Below are 23,159 nucleotides of genomic sequence, written 5' to 3'. Positions count from 1 at the left end.
CCTAACACTTATGAAGTGTGTCATCTGATTTTAATGTCTGTCAGGCATTTACTGTGTACAGCACTTCAAGTCAAGAGGCTCAGTGAAAGTTCATTCACTATTATTCCATATTCACTTAATTTTTCTCAGGTGCCTCCATTTTGACCTTCTGGTTTACCTCAGGGTACAAATCTAGGCAACTGCGCACGCACACACACACACACACAGAGGAATAATCCCTGGAATAGGTGTGAAGTATTTTTACTTTCTTCCAATGACTTGCTAATTTCTAAACAATACCAGAAACAGAACTGTAATCTGAAACACTGGGTTTCTTAAAGCGGCCATTTGTCAATCTTGCCTTGGAAATTTAAATCAAACATCCCACTGATAATCAGTAATCTACACATGCAGATGGCATGTCCGTTTTTGATGATCAAACTGAGGACTTGATTATGAGGCCCTTACTTCTGCAAAATTCCCACTGGCTTCCATTGGAGTCTTGCCTGAGACTACATCTTGGTCACAGTTTTGAATACACTTCTGAAGCTCCTCAATTCAAATAGCATAAAGGGACTTGACTAAGGAATGAAGGCTAAGCTCAGTATAGAGCTCTCTTCCTCCCTTCCCTGCCCCCGAGAAGACCTGATAAACTCTTTTAAATGGGGTTTATGGTGGGAAAGCGACACCCGTTTTACAAATATACCAAACTATTGAAATCCCTGACTTGAGCTTACTGTAAGTATAATTAGGATCTGAAATAGGCTTTTTCCAGTTTGGCTAAATGTTGTTGTTATAGTTTGCTCTCTCTCCCTCTTTTTTATTACTTCAATCCAAACCTGCTATTCATATTATTAACTTTGATTTATCGTACATACCGGCTTCAGCCACTAAGCATATGTCATCACCCACACTTAATTTATAACAGAATGTAAATTGTGCTGTGTCTGCTTCTCTGTAACCCATTAGATAAACCAGAATATAGTAATTTGCTGTTCCCTCCATAAGAGAAGATGCAGAAGTCTTACATGGATGGTTACTAACCAGCAAGCATATAGGCAGATAAGTCATTTTAAAAAGAGACAGCCATTTAAGACAGTAATTGAAAAGAATACTACTTTTCTATAAAGATGAAATAAAATAGGTCACACTTTCCTCTGTTACCTTCATTCAACTCCACTGAAGTCATGGGGCAACACTGGTGGAAGTAGGACAACTGATACAAGCTCTTTAAAAACAATTGTTTGGTTATACCCACCTACTATAAACAAAAGGTGAGAATGCTCATTTACTTCAGCTCTGCAGGGTTTTCTGAGAACTAGAACAGTCATTTGAGGTTTGTGTTTTTTCCTTGAAAAGATTTGGTTACAAAACTTCCCTTAACTCAGTTAAAGCCAGGAATACTCCTCTTTGCTGTAGCTGGTATGATTACTAAAGCAATTTTTGTTGAAGGGTTCAGTCAAAGTTAAGCTGGGATCTTTCCCCTCCTGGCTGTCATCTTCATACAGTTCTAGCTTTACAGACTTCTGGACATTCCTGATACTGTGCAGCAGGCTTTCACTAAACCCTTCGTTGTTCTTTTCAAGATAACTGGAGGCTTGACTCCCCTGTAAGCGGGGCAACTGAACTGGAAGCAAGGACTTGTCTTAAGCAGTCAAAGAAGGTGATGGTGATATTCCTCAAGAACTGACCTAGAGACTGAAGTAGTTCATTTTTCATGAAAACCTCTTGAGTGAACCTGTTATACACCAGAGCATTTAAATGGTAATTTACAAGTAGAGAGGGGCTAGTGATTTTCTTTAATTCCAACAACTCTGATTTAGAGTGCAGATGAATACCATTGTTTGAAACTACGGTACTGTTTAAAGGCAGACTTGCACAGTTCATCCACAAAGGGTTTGATAATCCACACAGAGGGCAAAATCCTGCCCTGGGCAGTGCTGGAAACGGGAACAAGGTTGCTCATAATACACCCACCAGTTCACAACTCCTACTCACCAGAGGATTTCATGGGGAGACCTTGTAGGAGCTGTGGTGAGGTACACTTTTCTGCTGCTCTAAATAGGAACAGCATATGACCCCAGCAGTGCATGGTCCTGATTGTGGTGTATATATACTAGCCAGCCTGAGAACTGGACCTACCCTCTAGTCATCAGACCATACTGCCTTGAGGACATGGTGCCTAAGAGGGAACATTCATTGAGTCCTTTTGTGGGCTTTTAAGCTCTAGGGCAGAGGTCCCCAAAGTTTGGGGCACACACCCCTAGGGGGCCATGGAGGAACATTCGGGGGCACAGCAGGGCCTAGGCCAGCCTCCACGGGGGGAGGAAGGAAGGAGGGAGGAGAAAGGAGAAAGAGTATCACCAAGATACTTCCTGTCCCGCTCTCAGACACGTCCCTCGCTCCCGCTCCCACCCCCACGTCTGGCCCTATGCCGAGCCTCAGCATGGCTCCACTACTGGCCTGGCCCCAGTCCCGCTCCCAACCTCAGCCTCGGCCCCCGTCCATGTCTCCCCCCACTCACCCCAGAGTTGTGGCCCCGCTCCCGGCCCCGGGGGGTGGTAGATATGGGGGGGGGGCACAACCATCAAAAGTTTGGGAACCACTGCTCTAGGGAGAGATCCTGCACTGCTGCTTTTACAGAGAGCAGGGGAGGAGGGTCCCTCTCCCCACTCAACTCGAGTGCCTGGAGGGCGGCATCCAGCTCACAGAATAAGTTCGGTAACGCATCTAAAAAACAAAGTGGTTTTAGCCATAATAAAACAGCGTCTCTCTTCTTACCAATCTACAACTGTGCAGAAAGTCCTGATAACATGATCCTCATTCCAGTTAGTAAGGGAAAAACTTACACATATCAGCATAACTCACATCAGGTCATTTTCAAGGACCTAAGTGGTGACTCATACAAACTGCACAAAGATGTCTTCATACAAATCTCTAATCCATTAGCACCCCTTTCATATTAGTCATTGTCCATGTTAAGACCCTGTAAAATATAGAGGGTTTTGAAACACATTTGTGACCAAATTAATGGAATCTTTGCAAGTATATTCCTCCCCCAGCTAAGAACTATTAAACCTGCTGATGGGATGCAACACCTGGCCCTCATACAGGATTTAGCATATCGGGATACCATTTTTTCAAGAAACAGATTAAATGTTCCTTCACACCCTTATTTCCAAAAAGCAGGCACCACTATTTCTGTGGAAATAAACCAATTCCTGCTCCAGTTACCAAAATAACCTCCATGACTTTTTTGACCTCTGGCATAGTGGAAAAGGCCTCAGAACTTTATCCCCACATGGTTGCTTGAGGAGCTGCTGCTTGGCCTCCTTGTAGTCAGTTCATACAGTCTCTATAAAGCATTTCCACTCTTCTATGAGCTTTCTTCTCTGTATGTGTTTCTCTAGTCAGAAACGTATGAGTGTGTATATATACAGATGACAGATGTGTTTATATTGCTTTATGCATGGAACATTGTATAGGACTACATTTTGCCAGATGAACTTGAAAGACTAAAGTATACTTACACATACTTCATTCTCCCACAAAATAAATTTTTAAATTTTGCCTGATATGAAGTGCCATTTTCCACAAAAAAGCCCTTCTTTATTAAATGTGCATTGTATTGCTGAAATAGAGATTATTTTCTTAAACAGACAAAACAAAATATACAGAAATCAAATTCACCAAGCAAGAGAGGTATTTCCCCCCCACTTCTGTTGCCATCATTAATACTCATTTTAGTCTTTACACATGTGGCAGCAAATTGGGCCAAAACAGCTCAATACTCCACGGTCACAGTTTTGTCTACGATGTAAAGCTGCAAAGGATATTTTTATGTACATTTTGAAGTGTGTATCTTTTGACTATACAAACACTGCATCTGTCTCATGACATTTGTCACCTTCTTATTTATCTTAATTTAAACAAGAGGTGTGTTTTGGATAGTAGGAGCAGCTTTGACAAATCAAGAGGAAAAATTATGCTGGTTTAATGTCCAGGGTTTTGGAAGACTGTAGAGTGCTAATTGTAATGAAGCCAACTTAATATAACTGTTTTCTTTATATTCCAAAGATTCGCTAGGGACTTTGCTGCTTGCATACAGGAAACAGTCTGTTGTATTAGAACAAGACCATGTTTCTTACCCTTTAGAATACTACAGAAAGTTTCCTTATAGGAAATGTTACAATTCAGACAAACTCTCATATTTATTTGTAGACAGATCTTCCTGTTTATGTCACAAGACAATTAGGTGAAACCAGAGACCGAGAAGATTCAATGCTATTCCCTTACAAGTGTGAAGAGAAGCTGGTGAATAAATCCACATGATGGCAATAAATGTGTATGCAGAAATAACATTTTTTCTTAATGTAACTCTTTATTGCAGTCTGCTTTCAAGTCTTGGCTGTTTGACTTATACATTTGGTTTGCAACAACCAGTAAATCTCAAATCAAGAACCTGTGGAAAAAATAAATATATTCCTTTAACTATAAAGAGGTGCTACCTGCAGAAATGTGAATTCATTATAAATAAAGTTTGCCTTTTGTTGTCACACTATTCGACCAAGATATATAGACTTGGGATATTTTTCCTTCAGAGCAGGCCACTGAACAATGAAGTAATCCGAAAAGTAGTAAAGAATTTTTCCAGACAGGGATAAAGTTTCCACTCGGCAGATGCTCTCTACATACACAATGATAACTTTCTTTAGCGCCAGTATCTCAAGAAGAAGGGCAGATATACAGACAGGAACACATGTTCCTGGTCCGTTGCACAATATCTAAAAGAAACAAAATATTTTAGAACAAAAGTCAAATATCAGGTTTTTTTTATATTGTATAGAGACCTTAGATATTTCCATAAATTATTAGGTTTATAAAAATTAGACATTTATTAAAACTAAACAAAAAGCAAAGGCAAATTTACAGTAGGGTTTACAACAAAACAAACAGCTGCCAAAAAACATATTTTAAATGTCCAATATTGTGGAGAGTGGGAGGTGTTGCTTCTTTCCTAGTAGGGACATTTTTGTATAGCGATCAAAATTTAATAGTTTTCAGGAACACTACTAGCAAAGCACAGGGGTCAAATACTGGCCTCGGGCAGAGCTTTAATTGATGACAACAGGAGTTCCATGCATGGGCTTAGGGCACAATAAAGCCTGAAGAGTTTAATCAGGATTTCTTAAAACTGGCAATACAGTTATAAACCTCCTGAATTTTGGCCTTGAGTCAGCAAAACATTTAGTACACGCTTAACTGCTTTGCTGAATTGGGGCTTTTATCAAGGCTTTTTAGCTGATCTGCTGAATTATTGGGGGTTTTCTAGTAAGCACTTGGGAGTTTTTACCAAAACTTGTTACCATTATGCTCTTTTCTAGCTACATGCATATAATTAATAATAATACTTTGCACTTAGAGGATTTCAGTGCCTTACAAACATTAATGATGCTAGTGAAGTGAAAATTATTTCTATTTTACAGATTGGTAAAATGAGGCACAGAGAAGTTAAAGCCAACATTTTCAAACTAGGATGCCATTAGGCATCTAACCCACATTTAGTTTCCTAAGTAAAAGTAGCCTGATTCCAGGGGTGGGAGCGGGGGGGTCAGGGTTACTAAACTGAATGAGACTGTTATCAGCACATTTGGAACAGTTGCAGTTTGTTTGGTAAATAATGGAGACACTGTGTTTTATTATGGCTAAAACAGCTTTATTTCCCTGGGATGTAATATAAAATAGGAATAATTTTAGATAATAGGGTCACATAATTTCTGTTATAGACTCAGTCCTGCATTTCTCACACCTATGGGTGCTCAGTACATCTTAGAAACAGGCCGCTTTTATTTAAGTACTTAAACTTTGGCACCTAAATTGATATTTAGGTGCCAAACTTTAGGCACTCAGGTGTGAAAATTTTGGCCAAAAGTGACTTGGCTAAGATCAAACAGCTGTCCCATAGCCAGGAACACAGAACCTGGGAGTCTTGGCTCCCCATCCCCTGCTCCAGTCAGCAAAACTAATTAAAAAACACATGCAACTCCCATTAATTCAGCACTCTCAGGATCAGACCATTAAAGTTTGTGTGAAATATACTTATTTTAGAGACTAACAAATTTATTAGAGCATAAGTTTTCGTGGACTACAGCCCACAGACTAACACGGCTGCTACTCTGATACTTATTTTAGGCATTTAAATTTTGTTTTCCCAGTTCTCCAACTCTTAAAGACTTTTTTGGGTAGAAAGTTACATATAGTAAGTTTGATAGACATCTGGTAGGTCTTTGGATATCACAGTTTAGGACAACATTTTCTCGTGGGTATCAACAGCCACCAAACTTATATGCAAAATAAATGAATGTAACTTTTTAGTGTGGTTCTTACAGAAATTAATTATTCACATTTGAGTTTCATTAAACTTTATTTACAGGGGTGAAAGATAGTTTAATGGGTAACACTTTTTATACTCTGTAAATCTTTGAAATAATAAGTCAGAAGTACTGAGTATTATGCAGTGCCCCAATTCACCATGAAATGTTTTTGTTACATGTCAGCAGTAACAAAATATCAATATATTTGTATAATAAAATTAAAGTGCAATTCTTTTCATACTAGCCCGTATCTGGTTAGGATGAGATTCATTTGAGAACAATTCTGCATATCAGATTTTTAAAATCAAAATAATAAGCAGTACTTTCGAAGCTGCTGCTGCGCTAGATATTGAGTACTTATGCCAGGGATTGAAAATCCACTCTCCAAACTGTTGAGAATGAATGTTGAAGTATAATTTCTACAGAATTTAAGCTTTCATTTTAAAAAAAAAATTCTACCCCCTAATGGTTACAAAGAAAATCTTCCAAATGTGAATTAAGTGTAAACTGATACTCTCTCCCTAAGTCTGCACACAGACACAGGGCTTGTCTACACTGGCACTTCACAGCGCTGCAACTTTCTCGTGCAGGGGTGTGAAAAAAACACCCCCCTGAGTGCAGCAAGTTTCAGCACTGTAAAGCGCCAGTGTAAACAGTGCCCCAGCACTGGTAGCTACATCTCTCATGGAGGAAGGTTTTTTTAGAGCACTGGGAGAGCTCTCTCACAGCGCTCGGTCGTGACTACACAAGTCACGTTAGGGTTGCCATGTAGACTAGCCCACAGCATCACAGCAACAGCATAATCTGGTCAATTTCATCTCTGCTATTTAGAATCCTAAGGACAGCAGTGAAACAGTCCAAGATCACTTCGGCTTAATACTGCTTTACCTTTTTAAGGCATTTTCTATGGCTGTTGAAAGGCATCAAGCTGGACCTGTAGTCTCCCCTTCCCCCCAAACTAGCACAGAGCCACTGCAAATGAAAGCTGCTTTAGTGTAAGTGAATGCAACAATGAATTAGAATGAATGACATTTACTAGCTAAAACACAGAAAACAGCTCACAACCATACAAGGATTAAATGTCAGACAAAGGGCTAAAACAAAAACCAGCAAAAGCAGAGAACTTGCGAGTTATTATATTTAGTTTATTTTTCTAATTTATACCTTTAATTACATATTTCAGCACTTCTGATGTTCATAAAATTCAGTAATCAAAAGGAGGACAACAAAGTCCCTAGTAGAAATTTGAAAAATTAATGCAAGATTGTTTTGCATAAGGCCTGTCAATAGCTACTGGTCTCTTATTTCTGTTAGAAAATTCCACAGAGTTTGCTCTTTGTGAGCCTGACAACATCAATGAAATTCATTGCTTTTCTGTATTCTGGGATAGATTCTGCTCCATGGCAGGGAAACACATAACTTAGAGGCAGTGTACAAAGGTGAATTGAAGACAACAGTGCACTCAACTCTGGTTGCTTGACTAGCTCCTGGCATAAGAACATAAAAGCTGCCATATTAGGTCAGACCATGGTCCATCTTGCACAGTACCCTGTCACCAGCACAGCTTCAGGGGAAGTGTACAGAACATGGCAATTATGGAGTGATCCACCCATCTTTCACTTCCTACTTCTGGTAGTCAGATGTTTAGGGTTGCCACAAGCTCAGGGTTGCGTCCCTGACCATCTTGGCTAATAGTCACTGAACATATCCAGGTTTCAGAGTAGCAGCCGTGTTACTCTGTATCCGCAAAAAGAACAGGAGTACTTGTGGCACCTTAGAGACTAACAGATTTATTAGAGCATAAGCTTTTGTGGGCTACAGCCCACTTCTTCGGATGCATCCGAAGAAGTGGGCTGTAGCCCACGAAAGCTTATGCACTAATAAATTTNTGGCATAAGAACATAAAAGCTGCCATATTAGGTCAGACCATGGTCCATCTTGCACAGTACCCTGTCACCAGCACAGCTTCAGGGGAAGTGTACAGAACATGGCAATTATGGAGTGATCCACCCATCTTTCACTTCCTACTTCTGGTAGTCAGATGTTTAGGGTTGCCACAAGCTCAGGGTTGCGTCCCTGACCATCTTGGCTAATAGTCACTGAACATATCCAGGTTTCAGAGTAGCAGCCGTGTTACTCTGTATCCGCAAAAAGAACAGGAGTACTTGTGGCACCTTAGAGACTAACAGATTTATTAGAGCATAAGCTTTTGTGGGCTACAGCCCACTTCTTCGGATGCATCCGAAGAAGTGGGCTGTAGCCCACGAAAGCTTATGCTCTAATAAATTTGTTAGTCTCTAAGGTGCCACAAGTACTCCTGTTCTTTTTGAACATATCCAGTTCTTTTCTGAACCCAGTTATACTTCTGGCCATTACAACATCTCATGGCAATGAGTGCCCCAGATTAATTGTGCACTGTGTGAAAAAGTACTTCCTCTTGTTTATATTAAACCTGCTGCCTGGTAATTTCATCAAGTGACCCATTTTTTGTATTACATGAAAATGTAAGTAATACATTTTTCCACACCATTCATTATTTTATAGACCTCTATTGTATCCTACCCTTAGTCATCCCTTTTCTAAACTGAACAGCCCTAATCTTTTTAGTATCTCCTCAAATGGATGCCACTCCATACCCTTGATCACCTTTGTTGCCCTTCTTCAAACCTTTTCCAGTTCCATTATATTTTTTTGAGAGGGGGTAACCAGAACTAGACACAATATTAAAGGTGTGGGCTCACTATGGATTTATATTGTGGCATTATATTTTCTATCCCTTTCCTAACAGTTCCTAACATACAGGGAGCCTTTTTGACTACTGCTGTGCATTGAGCAGAAGTTTTCAGAAAACTACCCACTGTGACTCCAAGAGCTCCTTCCTGGGTGGTAACAAATAATTTAGAACCCATCATTGTGTGTATCTATCTATCAATCTATCTATCTATTTGATATTCCCCCCCCTCCCCATACAGTGCATTTCTTTGCACTTAACACTGAATTTCATCTGCCATTTTGTTGCCCACTCACCTAGTTTTAAGAGAGCCCTCTGTAAGTCCAAAACAGAATGCAAGGAGTTAACTATCTTGAATAATTTCATTCATTTGCAGTGGTGTTTTTAGCATGTTGGTTCCAGGATATTAGAGAGACAAGGTGGTGAGGTAGTACCTCCCCTCTTATCCCATAGCTTCTTAGTTTCCTTACGAGCTTTTGGTACCTTGTCAAAGGCTTTCTGAAAATCCAAGTACATTATATTGATTGGAATACTCTTCTCCACGGCCTGTTGACTCCCTCAGAGAATTCTAATAGATTGGTGAGGCATGACTTCCCTTTACAAAAGCTGTGTTGTGTCTTCCCCAACAAATTGTGTCTAAGTGTCTAATAATTCTGTTCTTTACTATTGTTTCAATCAATTTGCCCAGTAGTGAGGTTAAGCTCACTGGACTGTAAGTGCCAGGATCTCCTCTGAAGCCCATTTTTAAAATTGGCATTATGCTAGCTACCTTCCAGTCATCTGGTAGAGACGCTAACTTCAGAGCTAAATTACGGGGGGAGGGATAGCTCAGTGATTTGAGCATTGGCCTGCTAAACCCAGGGTTGTGAGTTCAATCCTTGAGGGGGCCACTTAGGGATCTGGGGAAAATCAGTACTTGGTCCTGCTAGTGAAGGCAGGGGGCTGGACTCGATGACCTCTCGGGGTCCCTTCCAGCTCTATGAGATAGGTATATCTCCATATACTACAATTAGTAGTTCTGCAATTTCATATTTTAGTTCCTTCAGAACTCTTGGGTGAATACCATCTGGTACTGGTAACTTATTACTAATCAGTTTATTTATGTGTTCTAAAATCTCTTCTATCGACACATCAGCTCGTGACAGTACTTCAGATTTCTTGCCCAAAAAGAATAACTCTGATGTGGGTATCTCCCCCACATGTTCTGCAGTGGAGACTGATGCAAAGAATCCATTTTGCTTCTCCATAATTGCCTATATGACTTAGAGTAGGCTTCAGGCTTTTCCCATTTATGCTAACTGATAATGGACCCCAAGGGATGTTATAGCAACTGGGGATAAGCCAGGCCTAAGAAAACATTGATCAGGCCTCCTTTTCCCAATTCATTGCTTGCACAATTAACCGGAATGGGAGTGGAGGGGACAGAAGAGAGCTATAGTGGCTCTGTGTCAGCCAAAGATTCCAGACATCTTTGTGCCACCACGGTGATACAAAGCTAACTCAATGTAAGGTGCCTAAATATCTTTAAAAATCTAACTCTAAGAGCTGAACTGTCACTGAAAATCAATAAGACTTGTATTCCTAAGTCACTTTTGAAAATGGGACTTAGGCACTTATGAAAATTTTACCCTTTGTCTTCAAATTTGTCTGTAAAGTACCTAATATAGTTTTAATGTTATAGTGATTATTATAAAAAAGATACAGGCTAGGGTGAAAGGGTTAAATCTTAGTGACAAGTCAGATATTCACTTCTATAAATTCGGTATTTGATCACTGCTTATTAAATATCATAAAACAGGTAACTATCAAAACACATTACAACATGCCAGTGCAACAAAATAGCAAGAGATCAAGAGGAAATACTGATCTTTAACCTTGAGAAACAGTATCCATGACTGGATAAAGTATCCTCATGGACGGATAAAGCAATGTCATGCTCTATCATTTTATTATAAATGAAAAAGGCTTGTCAACTGGTTCTTTGTTTTCATGCTAATTTTGACATGACATCACTCATCTGCAGTGAAACCTTATCACTAGAAAATAAAAATTAAAAGGACAATTTAACAAGAGTTTAAAGGTAACCTGCAAAGGGAAAAATAATGGGCCTGGGTCTTTTGCTTCATTATAATTAACAGTGGAGGCCTGAAAGGTGGTGGTTGTTTTTTTATTCTGCTGTGTTTTCGTTTTTATATTAGAAATTTCTGTAGCGCCTATTTAGATTGGAAAACTGTAGAATTACTGGGGAAAAAAAGTATCTCTGAAGAGTCAAGAGATTGAAATCTGAGAATCTGTACAAAGAACTGACTTTGTTAGACTATTTAAAAACTCCTTGATTTTGTTGACACAGTTCAATAGCAAATTGGGGGAAAAAAGTAGTATTTGCTGAATCTTTAACACCACAGTCACGTCAGTTAAAGTGTGAAAGCTCACAAACTTCTGAGATCCTCCCATCATCCTCCAGCAACACTAGGGAAGTCCCAAATTGACATTCTTGATATTCTAAAGATAAAAAACAAGTGCAGAAGGAGGGAAGGAAGGGAATAAGAAACAAAGGGGGAAAAAATCCTGGAGATCTTCTTTTTATACATAATAAAGAATCAAAAAAGACAAAATCCCAGTTTTTTTTTTTTAAAGCGCCTTTGTGGCTGCATTTAAGAAATAGTAAGAAAAGTTTCAAGTACAAAAGGAACAAGAAGTCAGCAAGAAAAAAATAGAGCCTTTAAAAATATTACTAAATTGTCATAGACTGACAGACAGGAACTGCTTTAAGAGCGTTTAGTTGTTTGTCTCAGTATTCTCAAAGGAGGATTGGTAAGAAATGCCAAAAAAAAAAAAAAAAAAACAATTTCCAAGTAGAAAAAGAAGAGAAATACCAAAATAAACCCAGGATCCTCAATGAGATCAAGAAACTAGAATGGCTGAAAGTGACCAAACTTCTTAGCCCACAGCATTTTTCAGTGGAGGACTTTCACATTCACTTATGGAACTTACTACTTCAAACAGCTCACCAGAGCCACAGGTTAGTGGCCTTTGGAGCCGACTGTAAGGTGCAACTGGCTAACTAGACTCTGGAATTAATTTTCAAAAGACAGATATCCACCAGAGAAGGCAGCCACTGTCCTAAAGCAGCTGCAGTCGGTGTGCAGTATTATTGTGTTCAGTTTATTTTAACTGCATGTTTTTAACTAATGAGGCACCCATATGCTGTACTGTTGGGAGCTGTATAAAAATACTTAAATAAAAAGTTTTATAATATGTAACAGCAAATTACAATATGTGGAACTTACAAAAAATAGCATTAGGAAGTTCTTTTGACTTTCATAAAGCATGTAGTGGAAACAACAGTAAACAAACAAAATTCCATAATACATAGAGAAAATGAATATGGATCAGAAGACATTATGGCACAAATGAAACTGCATTCAGAACACTGTGTGCGGATCCGGTCACATTATCATCAGAAGGATGATTCATAAATGGCAGAAAGATTGCAGAGGTTAATTAGAATGCTCCAGGATTTCAACAATCTCAATTATTAATTTGCTGATAAGTGTGGTCTGCTACAAGACACCAGTTGCTCGAATGCAGATTTTTAGTGGCAATCTTAAGAGCAGACAGGGACATGGCTCTTCTTTGTCATGTTCTCTAAGTCATCCTTCAGCATGTCCCCAAGGCTCTGAATGGCATCTTAGCTGAGCCTGTATGGGAATGATCTCCTGCTTAGAAATCCCAGGAAATTCTAGATCAGTTTGTAGACCTAGTTTAGAGGATGAGGGCCTGTCTTCCCTCAAAGTAAACATTATCGTACTGTACAGCGCCCTAGCCTCCTATTCCAAAGAGAAAAAAGGATAATAAAACCTAAAAACTGTATATAAATATGCTTGCTTGACAACAACCCTACAACTGAACTTTAAAAACCACAATTCTCAGTGTGGCTTTCATTAGTATGGATCAGAAACTTTGAAAAAGGTACTTTTGAGGTAGTTAAATGTGACTTTTGTTATATGCATATAAACATGCTCATAAGATAGCAATTGATATGCTACATATAAAAGTTATGTGATGTGAGGAAAAGTAAAACACTATTTTCATAAGGTAGAGGATGAGTGAGATATATTTAAACCTAAAAAGAAGTTAAATCTAGAGGCTGACCATACGACTGGGAGCCAGAAACTCAGCTCTAACCTTAACCCCAACATTGTCTCCCTCTGGAGACCTGAGTTATGTCATTGGTAATGTTGTTGTAAGAATTGGTCAACAATGGTAAAATGACTCAAAGACTTTAAAGGTCAGAAGGGACTATCATGATCATCTAGTCTGACCACCTGCACAGCTCAGGCTACAGAACCTCACCCATCCATTCCTGTAATAGACCCCTAACCTCTGGTTGAGTTACTGATACCCTCAAATCATGGTTTAAAGTCTTCAAGTTAAAGAGAATTCACCATTTACACTAGTTTAAACCTGCAAATGACCTGTGCCCCATGCTGCAGAGGAAGGCAAAAAAACCCCTCAGTCTCTGCCAATCTGACCTGGGGGAAAATTCCTTCCCAACCCCATATATGGTGATCAGTTAGACCCTGAGCATGTGGGCAAGACCCAGCAGGCAGATACTACAGAGAATTCTTTCCCAGGTAATTCAAGAGCCCTCTCCATCTAGTGTCTCATCTCTGGGCATTGGGGATGTTTGCTACTGGCAGCCGCTGAGGGACCACATGCCATTGTAGGCAGTCCCATCATACCATCCCTTCCATAAACTTATCAAGCTCAGTCTTGAAGCCAGTTAGGTTTTCTGCCCCCACTGCTCCCCAGTGCTTTAGGGATGAAAAGATCTATATATGTGCAAAGTATTAAACAAAGAACAGAAGACTCCCCCATGTTTTAGTAAATCCTGGGAGAGAACTTAGTCTTAATTTTGTGTGGTTAAACTTTCCTTCCTTTTTTATACTGTGCAACTTAAACAGCTGACCTTTTTCCACTTTGGTTTCTCTTGTACATGTTAAGTGTTTTTTATCTAAAAAAGGATAATAGTAGATGAGACATAATATAAAAACAGTACAGTACCAGACAAACTATGGGGGGAAAATGCTTTGGCACACAAAACAAATTACTAGATTCCCCTTACTAGCAGCATCACACACAGTGCACTTGTTTAAAAAGTGAAAAATAGGAAAGGATTACCACAAAGATCTAATGAGAATCATGATATAAAGGAACAATAACTTATTGTCCATCATAGCAACTTGCTCAAGTGCTGTGAACTTAAGACATTTTGAACATGGTACAAAGAATGGAAAATCTTAGCTAAGTGAAATAAAGGACTCCTTTCATACAGTTTCATTGTGTGAGCATTTATCTAGGTTTATTATGGTGAACTTAACTAGCTTAAGAACTCGGCATTTTACAATGTTTAATTATTTCTAACGTATTGTACTTGGATATATAAATATAGGTCAAGTTTTTGAGAAGTGACTTGTGATTTTGGTTGATACAACACTTTAAAGCAATGGTTCTTAACCTTTACTGAAACCTGCACCCCAATGGTTCTCAAAATATGTTCTTGCACCCCTTATCAAAAATCACTGAAGCAGGTCAGTTCTTTAAACCTAGATATATTTTTTTGTTCGTATATTACAATAATCGTTAAAAAATGTATGTTAATAAATAGATAGGTTTGACGAAACAAAGTAGTTGTACTTACGTGCCTGTGCTTAATTTGTGTTTTTGATGATTTACCTTATAAAAAAAATCTGGCATGACTCGCACCCCCAGAAAGCGCATCTCGCACCCCCAGGGGGTGCGTGCACCCCAGGTAAAGAATCACTGCTTTAAATGGATGTAATTTTCAAAAAGTGATGAGCACTGAGCTCTAAAAATCAGGCCCCTCTAAGATGTCTCAAGTTTGACAACAAAAATCACTAGTCACTTTTGAAAATCTTAACCACAGAATCTGTCTGAAAAGGATTAGATCTAATCTACGAAAAATGCTTTTCTTTTTTTTTTTTTAAACCAAGTACCTGAGCTGGAAAGGTACTGAGTGCCTCCTGAGAGTTGTTCAGCATCCTCAACTCCTAATGACCTCAGGATAGGATGCTGAACTCTGCTCCCTAACACAAAGCACAAGCTAAAGGGCTTTGCCATGAGCCCAAGGCAAGGTATGAAAGGAGACGTTATCCTCCCCACAACTAAGAGTCAAGGCACGCAACACCAGTGCAGCTGAGTCTGTTGCTTCCCTTATACAGTTTTGGTCCATGGACCCACTAGTTATGCCATCGTAAGTCTACACACTGCAAAGCTTGCCTTTGTGGTACACAGGGAACTCAATACAGGACTCTCCTTGTCCTCCACCTACTGAAGAGTGGAACTGCATCAGTTCTGCTGCATTTGGGGCTTTCTGATGCCCAGGACATGTTTCACTTCAAGAAGGCAAGATCTTGCATTCCTCATGCTCCTAAAAACTTCCACTGAAGTCAACAGGGGTTTTAGGTGCACAAGGATTTGTAGGATCAGTCATTCCAATATATAAATGATTTAGAAGTATTCCAAACTCCTCCTTTTTCCCCAAGAAAAAGTACAGCAGAAAAATATTTGCCTACATTGATAAAACCTAGAGTCTCTATAGCTTCCAGTGTTACAAATACTTAGTTCTTGACCTGATCTGATAAATTTAGGAACATTAAGCAAAGTAATATTTGGGTGCTGATTTTTATATCAGAAATTTTACACAAATGCTGTCAACTCAATTCTAGTATTCATTTTCCCCACTCCTAAGTTTTATAAACTAAGGAACATGATATTCTGCCAAGAATGTAGGGAGCTGCAGTCCATTAACCACACTTTCACCCAAGGAAAGTTAAATATAAGCAATTGTTTTATGTACTACACATCTAGAATCTTTTTATTGGCAAAAAAGGCATTTTAGTCTCTATTTTTGCCCTTTTAACTATTCTGTAATCTTTACAAGCACTCTGACTTTTATTCTCAGGTATTTTGAAGTGATCACGGATCTGTGCCGTTTAAAAATTTACAATGTTCTTGAATTTTCTTAATAAATAGAAGTGTGGAGGATTTCAGTGCAAAGGGCATATGGACCTTTGCAAAGATGTAGTCTTTCTTTAAACTATTATTCATTTTATCAAGACAGACTTTTCTTTTTAATGTCAAAAGCATTACATGAGTACTAAACTATCAATAGATTAGCAATTTTAACATAAAGTTCTGATAATTCTGAGTCTGCTGCAAATGTCACAGTCATTTTAAGTTCCTCTTACAAACAAAGGATCAATTGAATTATATAACAGTTAGTAACTTCACAGTGTTCTTCTCATATGATTTTCCATGTCGGCTCCTTTGGTAGCATATTAAGCTGCTCAGTTAGGTTTTCCAGTCAATTTCACTCATAATGATAACTCGATAAAATTGATACTCATTAAATGAAACCACTACTGTAGCAAGGCAATTTCCTAATGCACTCGTTACTCTGATCTCCTACAGGCTGTCCATTTAATTTGGATAAAAGGCACTTTACTTTTTCTTTGTGTTTCTTTTTTAATTAATGTGTGGAGAGAATAGCAGGGGGCTCGACAATGACTTCTCCTTGATCTTCTGTTTTATTTAAACTGTGTGTAAGATTTGCTGCAACGCAAACTTATCTGCACCAATTAAGCCAATGAGACCAGGATCAGGCCCATAAACAGATCATTTACAGCAGTGGTTCTCAACCAGGGATACATGTACCCCTGGGGATATGCAGAGGTCTTCCAGGGGGTATATCGACTCATCTAGATATTTGCCTAGTTTTATAACAGGCTACATGAAAAGCACTAGAGAGGTCAGTTCAAGCTAAAATTTCATATAGACAATGTCTTGTTTATACTGCTCTATATACTATAACTGAAATGTACGTACAATATTTATATTCCAATTGATTCGTTTGATAATTATATGATAAAAATGAGAAAGTAAGCAATTTCTCAATAATAGTGTGCTGTGACACTTTTGTATTTTTGTCTGATATTGTAAGCAAGTAGTTTTTAAGTGGTGAAACTTGGGGGTACAAAAGACAAATCAGACTCCTGAAAGGGGTACAGTAGTCTGGAGAGGTTGAGAACCACTGATTTACAGAAACTATCTTGTTGCAACGTACTGCATATGTAGTTAATCTTGATGCTATTCAGAATTACTATACTAGATAACTGAAGATTATATTAGAGATGGGTCAGAACCAAAACCCTGAATCCAAGCACACTAACTTTGCGGAAGTTAGGTTTCAATTCAAATTTTTGTGGTGGGTGCATCTTTACTAAATATAGTCATAAATGCAAGAATGACAAAATTTTGAATGCTTATGATTTATTAAAATGCACTGGGTGATAGTAACAGAAATATGTTGGCTTTAAATAGCATGAATTTACATATTTGAGGACAAATGAAAAAAATTACTACAATAGGTTACATCTAATCTACATTTTGGTAAGTGGCATATCTGCTTAAATGAGATCATTGCCAGTCAGGCTAAGTAATTAATTTCAGTGACTCTAAAATTGAATAAATTGACATGTAGTTGAAAAGTCCATGTAAATGGGCACCTAAGTTAGATTGGCCAGTAAGTGCCCTGAGGCTCTGTGCCAAAGAGAGAAATACAGAAACAGGGCAGTTTTAAAATTTAGTCAGAACCGTATTGACATGTACTGCTCAAGTGAAGTACTGAATCCCTGTTTGGTCTGAACCTGCCCTGCCTAGATGGGCCACACCCACTCTCAAGGCTAAAGAACAGGGATTGCAGATAGCTTGTGCTACTGCATTCCTACTCCTTGTAGAGATAACCATCAACAAGCACTTGCAATCTGGACTGTGTCAGCTTCTACCAGCATGATGGAGGGAGTGTAACGAGCTTCAATGAAGTTTGCTAAGTTACGCATACCTAAAATATCAGAGGGGTAGCTGTGTTAGTCTGTATCCACAAAAACAACGAGGAGTTTGGTAGCATCTTAAAGACTAACAGATTTATTTGGGCATAAGCTTTCGTGGGTAAAAAACCTCACTTCTTCAGATACATGGAGTGAAAATTACAGATGCAGGCATAAATATACTGACACATGAAGAGAAGGGAGTTACCTTACAAACCTAAAGGGATACATTGGTATCCTAGATTTCTAATGTGCAACCCTATGTTTGTTTCCTGCTGCATCCCTATTCCAATATGGATGACAAGAGATTTAAACTTACTTTAATATATTCTTAGGTGCTTAGTACACTAAGTAATTCATTAAAGTGAATATGCATGATATACTGCTAAGAAACTTCCTTAACTGGGACAATCATTTACTTGACACCTGAAAGTGCCAATTACAAAGATTCTACTTTACTTTAAAATATATAAAATTACATACAGTATATCAATTAAATTTGGCAAATTTCATAAAATATTATTTGCCGTACATCACTCAATAAGTAATTAGGCCACATTTTGGGCTAAAGTCAATAATTATTATCTTCCACAGCCACAGGACTACAGATATTTTACAGGGCTCCAGCCATGGAGTCCAACTGTAGATTTTCCAGGATAAAATTTAAACACTTCCCTTCTTTTTAATGACTACTAAGAAATCTACAGGGTGTCTTTTCCAACATGCAGCTCCTGACTGTGAAGCCACACTGTCATATTTGAGAAATATCATCCCTGACATCAGTTCAAAATTCTGTTGCTTCTGTAGATGATATCATAGGCATCTTTAATAGCAGAGAGTGAAAGCACGGCACAACTTCATCTGTTTAAGAATTTAGTCTATTGTTAAGTAGAAACACAGAATTTTGGATTGGTAAGGAGGAGCGTGGATTTTGTTCTAGCATACCATTATAGCCTGATCCTGTGGTCCTTTCTTAATGGGAGTTTTACTCGAGTAAGGACCGTAAGCCTAAGTGTACACACATTGTATATTCATTAATGGTTTGATATCCCAAACAGCTACTCCTTTTTAGAACAGATTAGCATTTCACCATTAACAAGGTTTGTTTTACATACCAAATCTGGCTTTAGTCTGAAAGTCAAAGGAAAGGAGTAAAGTATGGAGTACAGTGTTGTCAGTACTGAAGAGCTCCAAGACTGGCACACCTCCCGACATCTGGGAATACGATTAAGGGTAAACTGAAAGAGAGTAGGATAAACTGAATTAAAATACATTCCTTCTGCAGAATATGTGACAGCATATATATCTATGTTACTATAAAAATATTTATTTGTTGTTCATTTTGTATGTTTCCTTATTACACGCACTTATTATTTCTAAAATCTGGAGTGTAAATCCTTTGGTCAAGAACCTTGTTGTGTAAAGTGAATAGCACTCTTTGGGGTGCTGTAAAAACAATACGTCTTGTATACCAGAATACCAGAACTACAATACCAGAATTGTACAATACTCTGTCCCATCCCACGTTACTTTAAAACACTTCTAGCTCAAAAAAAATACACATAAGGAGCAACATCATCTGCAGTATGTTAACTTAGTGCCCCACCTAGTGGACAACACAAAGCATTGTTAAGACATTTTTATGTTTATACTCATCAGATACATTTTCTGACTTTTGCAAGTGTAAACTGGGAGTGGAGTTATAGTAGTGTAAAAACTGAGGTAAGCAAGAAGAGACTCTAATGTATCAGTGGCCAGCATACTCAGTTTAATCACAATTTTTAAAAAAATGTATTAAATAAATGATATTCCTATCCTTTAAATGAATGGATCAGCAACAAAACTGATAGAAAAAGTGTTTGAATAAAGAAATTAATAATTGAGAAAAGTAATATTGTCAATTTCTTTATAAACTAGTAAATTAAAGGGAGGGGGAGAGAGAACATTCAATAATCAAGAAAGATACCAAACTGCAGAATTTGAAATTTATTTTTCTCTTCCCCCATCCCCCCTCAAAACAGATAGCACATGAATAACAGTACTTAGATTCCACACATCCTTGCTAGCAGGCTTTTGGACCTGATGGAAACAATTCTAGAACACACAGATGGGTCAAAAGTCAGTCTCTATGCACACTGAAAAGTTGATCTCCAGTGAAACTCCAAACAAACGTGCCATGTGTGATAGCGGTTTTAGTGAGGTGGACAACTATTTCCTAAGAACTGGCCAGAAGCTGCTAACTCATTTCATGAAGGCCACCAAACAGTCATCAAATGGTAACGAGTCTCAGTCACTATCAATTTGGCAGAATTCCAACTGATGACCTGGAAGTAAAACGCTCCTAATCTCATCACCAAAACCATAAAGTCTCCACTCATTCTAAATACACCAGTCTTAGCTAAAATCATGTTTCCCTGATGAGTGGTGGTTTGAAGTTAGGAGAGACCAAGTTTTAAGACTTGTTTAAAAAAAAGTAAACTAAAGATAAAGAGAAAAGTTGTACAGAGGGTTGGAAAGAATGGTTAAAAAGCAGCAGAAGTGACAGAACATAGCATTATTCCAATAGACTTTCTAATGTGGCTACACATTTTAAATACAAACTTGCATTATTGTCACAAACTTTTCTTTAAATACTGTTATTTTGAGTCATCTGTGTTATGACATTTTGTGAAAACATTCTGTTTAACAGCTATAGACTGTATTAAATCTTGACATGGAATTGTACAGAAGGGAGGCTTGTGCCGAAAGCACTGAACTGCACAGTGTCTTATAAATAAATGAAAGTTACCATAGTGTATGAGGGAACTTGACATAATGGCTGTATGGAATGCTTTTCAGAAATGACATTCCTTAAGAAAAACCGTAGAAAGCTTATCTACACATAGTTAACTAAGAAAGTTTTAAACTTATGATTTCCACCAGCCCCCTGATCTATATTTTTTTTTTAGAAATTTAATTCTTGCAGTAACATGTTCCATCTCTACTATGATACAAAGGCTAACAGTAAGCACTTAAATCTGATACATCTTTTAATGGAAGTCAACATATCATGCTCATATACCAGATATGGACCAATTGGTCTTTTTCATCTCCGATATGATTTTATAAGGTTGTGCTTATTTATAATTGTTTTTTCTGCACATAGAGACCTTCTCATTGTTAGTCAGACATCAAACTGTCAAAACTGGCAGTTCAACAGATGAGACTGGAGAACTGTAAGTTTAAACATCAGTGCTGTAGCCCTTTATTATCTAGTGACTTTTTGATTCTTTTGCTGAAGCATGCAAGGAGAGGTAGTGAAAGCTTGCCATTGCCATGGCCCATTACAGTGTGTTCAACTGAACAAGCTGTAATCCTGTCAAAGAAATGAGATACTGGGGAAGGGATTTTGGTTAAATTTGCTTTTGTGCAAAATAACTTGTTTACTTAATGACTAAGGAGATTTTCTGTAAGAACCTGTTGATTACTGCTGTTTTATTTCTGTTCAATCCATGTAAACTGATAGGGTGACTGTCATGGGGACCTGCCCTTTAAAAAGAGTCAGGGACTAGCCTACTTGAGACACACTCCTGTAAGGAAGAACTAGCCAACTCAAATCCCACCTGGAAATAATTAAATGCCCTGGCTGGTTGTCAGCTGATTAGCTAGTGAGCCTGATAAAGGGTTACCAGGGCTCAACTGAGCTGGCTTCTATAGACAGGAAGTTCCTGATGAGAGGAGTGTCCAGGAAAGCTCACTGGATGAGGGAAGGTGTGCTCTGAGGAACAGGGAATTCCTAAATGATGGAAGGAAGCCAAGCCTGTCAGAAACTATATGCTGTCCCAGAGAAGAGTTGTTGTTGACAGATCTGTGCAGGAGGACTCTTGCCAGGTAGTGACAAGAGGCCTAACTCCAGGAAAGGGACCTGAGCTGAAAGAACCCTGCTGGAAAGTAATGTTAGACCTAGGTAGGAACAAAAACTGAAATAATATAAATGTAATCAGTTCTGTTCCCTTAATTTTTCAGAAATGACAGATGTTACATGAAGTATCAATGTACAGAAAGCCATCAATTTTATATCATGCTTATTGAACAAGTGTAGCAAATTAATACACCTTAAGAATTTTAGCCGAAAACTTTTTTTTCAAATTGATCCAATATTAAAAGAGTAACATTACTGAAACCAGTAATCCTTTAAAAGGTGATTTAAACTACATTAGAACCTCAGCTACAAACATCTCAGGAATGGAATTTCTTCATAACTCTGAAATGTTAGTAACACTGAACAAAACATTATGGTGGTTCTTTCAAAAGTTTTACAACTGAACATTGACTTACTACAGCTTTGAAACTTTACTATGCAGAAGAAAAATGCTGCTTTCCCTTTATTTTTTTGTAGTTTACATTTAACACCGTATCATACTGTATTTTTTTTTTGGGGGGGTCTCTGCTGCCTGACTGCGTATTTCCCGTTCCAAATGAGGTGTGTGGTTGACCAGTCAGTTTGTAACTCTGGTGTTCATAACTCTGAGGTTCTACTGTACTATATCATGTACAATGATCAAGCTTTCTTATGAGTATGTCTTTAACTTACCTGGGAATTGGAGAAAGTTTCAGCTCTTTTTTGTTCAAAAGTACGTATTTTATCTTCACTCATTTTATCTGAATCTGCAAAAATGTAATGTCGAGGAGAGTATGACTGGGACAAACTGCTCAGTAATCTCAGGATTTCTGTTGTGTGTCCTCCTGGGGGGGGGGAAAAACATTGAAGCTACTTAGTATATGAAATATTTAGCAACCCCCAATTGAAAACATGCTGCTGGGGGTCACTTCTTCCTTCAAGAGACATTGCTAATATTAGCCTCATTCACCCTCCTCTGACAGCTGGGAATTAATTAGGGGCTGTTTGTGATGGTTAAGGTAATATGGAGACCGTTCAACTCTCATTTAAGTTCACTGAAAGACTCACTGATTTTAAAGGAGTTGGACCAGGCCCATACAGAGGACCTACTATAGTCACGTATGTGCCACAAATACAGCTAAGACAACTGTTCTGGTTATAGCACAGTTGAATCTTGACCTGTTTACAGCACACTTGCATTGCAGAGAGGATGCGGTTTGATAACTGTCTTAACTATATCCTATGGTCAGACTTAAAGCCTTGGACATGTTATCACTATGTGC

The 23,159-nt window shown here is 38.3% G+C and overlaps 1 protein-coding gene across 3 annotated transcripts in view; it reads right to left on the bottom strand.

Moving 5' to 3' along the window:
* Positions 1-23,159, bottom strand: part of ALG14 (ALG14 UDP-N-acetylglucosaminyltransferase subunit) — a 32,013-nt gene that overhangs the window by 5,591 nt on the left and 3,263 nt on the right. For 2 of the 3 annotated variants that reach the window (XM_034779284.1, XM_034779282.1), the window contains exons 2-4: positions 22,570-22,721; positions 19,112-19,234; positions 4,172-4,763 (exon numbers count right to left, since the gene is read on the bottom strand). In XM_034779284.1, coding sequence (XP_034635175.1) covers positions 4,533-4,763; positions 19,112-19,234; positions 22,570-22,721 — 506 coding nt within the window. In that variant the 3' untranslated portion in view covers positions 4,172-4,532. Of the gene's footprint in view, positions 1-4,171; positions 4,764-19,111; positions 19,235-22,569; positions 22,722-23,159 lie in introns of those variants that run through there. The other variant, XM_034779283.1, reaches the window with a different exon arrangement.

This window comes from Trachemys scripta, chromosome 8 (assembly GCF_013100865.1).
Source record: "Trachemys scripta elegans isolate TJP31775 chromosome 8, CAS_Tse_1.0, whole genome shotgun sequence".
NCBI classification, from domain to species: domain Eukaryota; kingdom Metazoa; phylum Chordata; order Testudines; family Emydidae; genus Trachemys; species Trachemys scripta.
Note: the sequence above shows the minus strand (reverse complement) of the source record. Positions and strands in the feature narration are given on the sequence as shown.